Source organism: Chlorocebus sabaeus, chromosome 18 (genome assembly GCF_047675955.1).
Source record: "Chlorocebus sabaeus isolate Y175 chromosome 18, mChlSab1.0.hap1, whole genome shotgun sequence".
Classification (NCBI taxonomy): Eukaryota; Metazoa; Chordata; class Mammalia; order Primates; family Cercopithecidae; genus Chlorocebus; species Chlorocebus sabaeus.
In genome coordinates this window covers 23,316,084-23,324,524 of record NC_132921.1, presented here as the reverse complement: position 1 = coordinate 23,324,524, position 8,441 = coordinate 23,316,084, and the positions used below count along the sequence as shown (strand labels likewise).

Below are 8,441 nucleotides of genomic sequence, written 5' to 3'. Positions count from 1 at the left end.
TGAAATGTGCCCTTTTGCATTTTATGATCCAAGGCTCTTGTAGTTTCCCCCCCATCTTTTTAGTGTTGTTCTCAGTCCCCCTCATGGGCTCTCCAGGTTTTCCTGTATCTTTTCTAAGTTCTCCATTGTGATTGCCACCTATAGTCTCTATCTTTAGTGAGATAGATGTCTCTCCCATTCCAAGTTCTCCATTGTAATTGCCACCCGTGTTCTCTATCTTCAGTGAGATAGATGTCTCTTCCCAGCCCCGAGTCCTTGTTTCTTTGGACTTCATAGGCAGACATCTTCACCTGAATAACCCATACCCATCTTAAACTAGTAAATAAAAATGGAATGCATGATCATATCTCCGTCTCCCATCCTCGCCTCTATACCTGTTCTCCATTTAGCAAATGGCACCTCCATACACCTGCCCAAGTGAGAAGCCTGGGGGTCATCCTTGACCCTCTCCTTTCCCTCGCCTCTCACCCGGTTGGTCTCCAATCCCTGGGATGAGTCTATCTCCTAAATATCTCTTGTATCCCTGTTACCTTCTTCACCTGCCAGGCCACCAGGATCATTCACTCCTCGCCATCTCCTTCGTAGAGCATTGAAATGGTTGCTGAAATTGTCTCCCTGTTTCCCCCCTTGCCCACTCCCATTTGTTTCCCACCTCCCTCTTAGAGCTCTTTTAAGAAATACAGATTACGGTTCCTGCCTCACAATGCAAAGGTCAACGGTGACGCCATCTGGGGCGCGCTTGGAATCCAGCAGGCGGTTGTTGCCGCGTCTTCCGCAACCTCCGCGGCCTGGAGCTGGCCTCCCACGCGGCCGCCCCAACCACCGCCGCCGCCGCCATCACCGCCACCGTCACCTCCGCTGCTGCCTCCTTGGGGCCCTCCTCCTTCACTGCCCCCTTAGCCACCTCTACACACTCTGGGCCTTCTGTCCGGGAGAAGAAGCTGTAATCGTCTTCCTGTGGGCCCGGGGCGTAGTCATGGCGGACGGCGGCGGCGGCAGCGGCGGTGCGGGCCAGGCCTCTGCCTGGGCGGCCACTGGCGCAACCCGGGGCCGCGGGGGTGGCGGTCCCATCAACCCGGCCTCGTTGCCCCCTGGCGACCCTCAGCTCATCGCTCTCATCTTGGAGCAGCTCAAGAGCCGGGGCCTTTTTGACAGCTTCCGCCGGGACTGCCAGGCCGACGTGGACACCAAGCCAGCATACCACAACCTGAGCCAGAAAGCGGATAATTTTGTGTCAGCACATCTGGACAAGCAGGAATGGAATCCTTCAGTGAACGAAAACCGACTGCGCCATGGTCTGAGGCAGAGTGTGGTTCAGCCAGAGAGGTCGGAAGCTGGAGTAGACAGGATTATTTCTCAGGTGGTGAATCCAAAACTAAACCACATCTTCAGGCCACACATAGAACAAGCAATTCGTGAATTCCTGGTGGCCCAGAAAGAAGCGGCTGTACTGGTACTCCCTGCAGAGCTGGAAGGCCTGGACCCTCCAGCTCCGTCTCAGGACACTTCCTAAGAATATGGCTGACAACTTTTGAAAGCGCTATTTAATTTTGGGTGAAGAAATGGATTCGGTTACATAAGAGTGCAATTTCAGACCAAAGATAGGCCAAGGTCATCACTGAGCTCAAGATTTCCACCTACACCATGAGCAGTGACCAGATTGAAAGGGAAGCAAGTTCGGCAGAGAGAGAGTTGACCCTATCGCCCCCTGCATTACGCTGCCATTTGGCCAGCCTTCCAAGGGCGTGACACCAAGCACACACTACAGAGAGGGAAACACTACAGCAACTCAGGGTTGTCCTGAAACAGACATCTATACTTGGACATTGAGACTGCACACAGACTTTAGGGTTTGTGCTCTGGGATAAACGAAAGCTACAGCGAGAGGACATAATCAATCCTAAAGACAATTTCAAAGAACAATGACAGTCAAGGTTAACTGGGAGTAGTATTTGACAGTACTTATTTGATATGGTCTCTCAGAGTTGCAAACTAGATTGTACACAACATTAGCGTCAAATAGCTTTAAAGTTGTGATCTTCTTGTACATGAATCTTCTAGCCAGTTTCCTTTCCTTTGTAAGAGGTAACAAAACATGAAACCCTAGAATGAGTGAGAAGTTCAGACATTAGGTATAAGGAAACTCATTTGCAGACTCTCTGTCCAAGGCTGCTTCCTGTCTTGCAGGGGCTAGTGAGTCTTGAGTGTGTTTATGTTATTCTCACATTTGTGTTTTTTTAGAAAAGTGGATGGTCAATAAATTGCTTATCTTTCAACAGCAACAACAAAAAAGAAATGCAGATTTATGTCCTTGTCATCTTTAAGCTCTGTCAGTTTTCTGATATTTCCAGAAGGTCAGACACCTGGCATGGTTTATGAGGCCCATGATAATGGGGACCCTGGTCACCTCTGCTACCCCACATACTGTCATTTCTCATATGACCGCCATGCCTATGGCTATCCTGGACACCCTGTGTTGCCTCTGCTCACTGTGAAGGGAATGCCCTCAACTACTCCTACCCTCCTTTAAGCCTCAGCCCCTGAGGAGCCACACATCATGCCCAACCCCCGTCTAAGCAGGAATGACAGACTCCTTCCTCTGTGCTTCCATAGATCTCATAAGGGATGACCACACTTACAATAGTAGCTAGGTCTAACAAAGCACTTGCCGTGTGGCAGGCAGTGTACTAAACGCTTAACTTTGCTTACCATAGTAAGTCCTCATGATCTAATTGAAGAAATCCTATCTTTATTCCCATTTTTATTCCCATTTACAGATGTAGAAACCAAAGCTCAGACACTGCATAAGTGGTGGGGCTGGGGCTGAGCCTGTGTTGAGCACAGGGCCACTTTTAACCTTTTTTAACCATGCTTTTAACAACACCACCTCACCACAGTGAACTGTCTTTGCTTACAGGTCTGTCATCTCCACTTAAATGTGAGCTTCCTCCAGGGTAGGGATTTACTTCGTTCATTTCTATTCCTTAACCCCAGGACCTAGCACATCACAAGAGCTCAGCAATTTATAGAAAGAAACCAGTTCTGGATTTGTCTTTTCCAACATTTAATTTCTCAGATGGTAGTATTTATCATCTAAAAAGTGAACAAAAGTTAATTTTGTGTCTGGTATCTACATGTCTAAGCAAGAAAGAGCTTTCTTATCCCTGGAGGTGTTTTATCTGTAATATTTACCTCTGAGCTATTTTAAATGATTCTTCAAAATTTAGAGTCCAGAAGGTAGAAGACCATGTCCTTTCTGAAAATGTCCCTTCCTTTCACAGGTACCAGCCTCTTTTTAAAATTAGCTTGTGAATATGAACATCCCAGCTCTTTAAAGTTTAATGTCCCAGCCATTTTAATTGTTTCTTTCAAAGTACAAAAGAGCAGCTGGGCCACATCGACACTAATCACTTGCCAACTTTCCTTTTTACAAAAACAGCTAAGCTCTTTCTGAGATTTAAAATCACTCCATCTGAGACCCCATCTTGGCACCTATCTTTGCACTAACATAAAAGGAAGCTAATTTCTGCTTTTAAGAAATGTGTTGCGGAAGTGATTTTTGGTTTGGGATTTGTTCTCCTTCTTTTAAAAAATAACATAATAAAGTGTAATACAACTTTTAAAGTTTTTTTTTTCCTTTACCAGTTCACTATTCCCCTTTTCTACTTGGATTGTCCTGAGACAGGGTTGCCAGATAAAATACAGGATGCTCAGTAAATATGAATTTCAGAGAAACAACAGATACTCTCCTAGGGCACAGACCATGCAATATTTGAAACATACTTGTATTAAAAAATTATTTGTTGTTTATTTGAAATTCAAATTTACTGGTGCCCCATGCTTTAGTTTGCCAAATCTCCAAATCTGCCAACCCTAGCCTGAATGCTTCCCGTTTCCACCACATGAGTCTGGCAAATGGAAAATGCTAGCCCATATGATGGACACTCCTGTATTCTGAAAATAAATGTGTAAACAGAAAAAAAAACTGTACTGTGACTTGAGAGAGCTCATTACATGCATGCATGCATGCCCACTGGTCCCTGCTAAATAATTCCTTTCTTGCAATCCAGAAGGATAAATAAATGTAATTTCTGGAATTCTATACATTCTTATCAATGAACTACAAGTATTTATTGAAAATGTCTCTGTTTTGGGAAGACTTGGAGTCCAAAGGGGTAGTTGGCACAGTCACTATCCCCAGGGTCACAGTTTAGTTTCATGAAGCGAGAAAGAAAATGATTTTAGTTGTAAATCCTAATAATGAGGAAAGAGAGTTTCAGAGAAGGAATACAGCAGTAGACTCCAGTGAGATAGAGTGAGACAGACAGAGGGAAAGAGACAGAGAAACAGAAATACAGAGACAAAGAAGAAACAGAGAAAAAGGGAGGGAGGGAGACAGAGACAAAGATATAGACAAACAGAGACAGAGAAACAGAGACAGAGACAGAGAAACAGAGGCAGAGAGACTGAAAAAGAGATAGAGAGATGTGTGTGTTTCCTTTTTATGCTGTCGGGCGACTCTTCCATTCCCCCTTGCTCCTCCCCCACTCTGATCTCCGGGCTGGGTGGGTCCTGGGGTCTGGGCGGAGTCAGCACCTGTCACAGGCACGCCCCCTGGGGCACCATTTGGCCCTGGGTCTGAAATTGATTCTTTCTGGATTTCAGGGCAGCAGCAGCAGCAGGCAAGAGCTCGGCTGTCACTTCCAAGACTTTTATAGACTCTGACAGCAACGCTGCTCCCTGTCTTTTGTCTTTTGTATTCTGTTTGTGTTCAGCCTCTAATCCACGTGGGGAATAACATGCGGGGCCTGCAGGGGAATAACATGTGCCAGCAGGACAATCTGCAGAGACTGGGAAGCCCGCTCCCCTCCCAGTCTTCCTTTTTGATTTATACACGTGCTCTGGGATCTCCTTTGCAGGAAATGATTTCTGGGCCCACTTCCTGGCAACTTTGAGGACAAGGACCCTGCACCCAAGGCACTTCTAGGCTTGGGAAAATCAGAATCTAAGATAGGCAGGCCAGTGTAGAATGAGAGTTACAGATGTGAATACATGTGGCTTCATAGCAGGGAGTGCTTCCTAGGACTGAAGTGTCTCAGGGGTCTTTGAAGAGAAGAGATTTGAGTAGCACCTGGAAAGAAAGGATAGGCCAAGCTGGGATGGTGCCCCCAAAAGGCAAGGCCAAGGGAAGGCGCAGGAGAGAGGGATGGGAATGGCGGGAGTGGCTGGCGGCAGGGAGCAAGTGGTTGGAGAGCCTTCACACTCTGATTTAAATGGTTCCCAATGCAGGAAACCAGGGTGCACCTGAGGTTGAGGGCTTCTCAAACTTGAGTGAGCATCAGGGTTAACCAGAGGGTGGTTCTGATTGAAATACACATTACTGGGCCCACCCCTAGAGTTTCTGATGCAGTGGGTCTGGGGTGAGGCCTGAGACTCTGCATTTCTAACGAAGTTCCCAGTGATGCTGGTGCTGCTGCACCAGGGAACCACACCTTGAGAACTACTGTGTAGTGGGCACTGCCCAGAGACTGAGAACCTCTTCCCTCTGCATCTATTCCCTCTCCACTTCCTGGAACTGGCTGTTTTCCAGATTCTTATGAAACACAATAGGTGATGTTGATTAATTACCCATTTTTGTTTTGTTTTGTTTGGCAGGAAGAGAGGAGAAGGAAGATAATTTTACCTGGTTTCTTTTTCCATCTACTCAGTCTTCGGAATTTCAGTTTTCATTTCTTGGGTACTCTTCCCACCCCTACTGCCAATTCACAGATAATTATGAACAGCCAGCAGGTCTAAATCACTGCACTAGCCTCTCCTCTTCCTTGCCCCTCCAGTGAATGCACCAACAATGAGTGGGGACAGCAGATTTGGGCAGTATTTCTATGAAGCCTGATGGTTAAACACATTCTTTCTGTTCCCCATTCTTTGGTGTGACTCAAAACCACAGAATCAGAAGAGGGAAAATGGGGTTCTATTCAGATTGGAGCTTTAGCTCCACCATTGGTTGTGGGCAGCTATGGGTATAAGGGGCAGGCTCTACGACTGGGAAAATGAATGTCATTCAATGGGGGTCTCACTAGACCGAGGGGCAGTGGTGTGTGGGTCCAGCTGGAGCCCATGTGGGAGGAGCTTGTGTTGCTGTCTGGTGAGTGACCTTTGAAGAGGTGCCCACTCAGTAATGTTTCAGTTGCATATTTCTTGCTGCTCCCTCTAAATTGTTTTTTTAAATCCTGGTCATAAAAACCATCCTACCTCAAAAATATTGAACAGGTGCCAAAAATGGGGAACAATCACATCCCTTCTATGTTGGACAAGGTGGAAGAGGAATTTTCCCCACTTTCCACAGCAGAGCTTTTGAACTGGAGCACCATTGCATGGTCTGGTAACCACCAGCTGTGGCTGTGCATGAACACAGCTGATCTGACCTAAGTAAGAAGAGACCAAGAAAAGGAAATCAATATTATTAGAAGTGGTATGAGAAGAGAGGTGGGAAGATCTCTGGGAGGTATCAGGAGTGCCATGGGCTGAGATGGGAAGGGGTTGGCAACCTATAAAGTATGGGCATGGAAGTCAGTTACCCAACACTCTTTACTCTCAGACAACACTCATAGCCCTCCCCAAGGCAAGCCAGGACAGACTCTGTAGAGCATCTCTGAAACCCCACCCAACTAGGGAGAAAGAAATCCCTCGCACGAAGAGTTCCAGTGATTTAATATGCACAGTAGGTTGCAGCTTAGCTCTCTTTGCCCTCAGCTTCCACTAAGATTTTTCTCTCCCTTGCCCACTCTTCTTCTTCATTTCTCCCTGGTCCTTGATCTCTCAAGGCAGCCAGCCTCCTGTTGTCTGGGGAGATAGCAGCTGGTCTGTGAATGAGTTTGTGAAAACACGATTTGCTTCAGGATGGAAATAGATTATTTCTAGGTTTCTGGATTGTGGTGCTGTTGCACAGATCCTCTTTTTATATTCGTGTCTTGGACTGTAGATGGAACATGGGCCGAATGTGAATGGCAGGGAGTCAGTGGTATCCTCAACGTGGGAAGAGCCCTGTGCTGGGAAGCTAGAGACCGTGGTTCTGGTCACAGCCATCTACATTTGCCTGGGACCTTTGGCTGCCAACGTAGCCTCCTGGGCCTCAGGTTCGTCATCCTTCTGAAATGCTCACCTATGGTCCCCCCAACAAAGAAGGCAACAGTTTTAAGATTTGACTTCTGAAATCCCCTATTGTGACCTGGAAGGGCTCGGTGAGCCCTTGGGCCCTCTTTTAGGAGCTCATGTTGATTCCTTGAGTTAGTTCATTATATCCTGACACTGAAGGGATGAGATCAACCAGTGTGTGGATTGTAATGGCTGCATGTCCTCTTGAGAGGCCAGAGGATGGAGGCTAGTCAGATGCTGGGGGATCAGGAAGCACCAGAGGCTGTGTTGAGGAAGGAGATACTGAATGGTCAGTGGACTCAGCACCTCTCCCTCCTCCCTTGTGGCTCTCACAAAATACCACCCTCCATGTAAGAATGTCTACCGCAGGGAATGCATTGATTCTGAAATACTCTATTTCATTGTTTTTATTCATCAGCATACCAAACAGACAACCTGAATGTCTAGACAACTGTAGTGAGTGAGCAAATAATTCCAGGCAAAGTTAAAAATACTTTTGGGGCTTAGCCTATACAGCTTATTTTGGATAAATATATTTCTTTTTCCCTTTTCAAGGATTGGAAATAGGCCATGATCTCTGGCTTTTGGGTCCATCCAGGGTCTGAGAAGTTCAGGTTGGGAGGATAAATTTTTAGATGAAAAGCAGGAGGAGGGCTCCTGAGTAGAGAATGGTGGCTTCTCACTTGGGGCTCCTGTACCCATGGCTCACCTCTTGAGGGGCCTGTCCCCACTGTCAGTGCAGGAAGAGGTGGTCTGTGCAGGGCAACTACCCAGGGGCCCTTTGGGTAGCGGGCTTCCAGGCAGCCCTCCCCACCCTCACGCTTCCTACCTCAGCCAGTTCTTGGCACGCAGCCCTTCTCCCCAGATCCCTGACACAGGCTAATTGCTTGTAACAAAACTTGGCCTTAGAAATGTCAGGCATAATGGGAAGCGGGAGGAGGAGGAAGAAGAGAATCAAAAACAACAAGAGGAATTTGGCAGAAGCCACCGCAGAGGGTGCAGCCTCCGGGGCTCCCAGGGCCAGCCAGGTTCATTAACGGATGTGGATTTAGAAGGTCACCACCTTGTACAGGCAGTTGCTCCAGCCCTGCGGATGCCAGGTAGCAGCTGTCATGAGAACACCTTAGAAAGAGAAAGGAAGTGTCAGGGGGCCTCACAGCACTTCAGAGCCGCTCCGGGGCCTGGCCGAGGCTCCTGCCCTCCTCCAAACAACAAAGTCAAACATTTATTAAGCCAGTTCCTTCCAGTCCGCTGGGCCCATCGCTGACAGGAGGGAGCTTCCTTCG

General features: G+C 47.4%; 1 protein-coding gene across 1 annotated transcript; it reads left to right on the top strand.

Moving 5' to 3' along the window:
• Nucleotides 1-346: 346 nt before the first annotated feature.
• On the top strand, nt 347-4,102 carry BOD1L2 (biorientation of chromosomes in cell division 1 like 2). Its single transcript, XM_008013988.3, has one exon. The coding sequence runs from the start codon at nt 704-706 to the stop codon at nt 1,511-1,513; it is 810 nt and encodes a 269-aa protein (XP_008012179.3). The 5' UTR covers nt 347-703; the 3' UTR covers nt 1,514-4,102.
• The last annotated feature ends 4,339 nt before the right edge of the window (nt 4,103-8,441 follow it).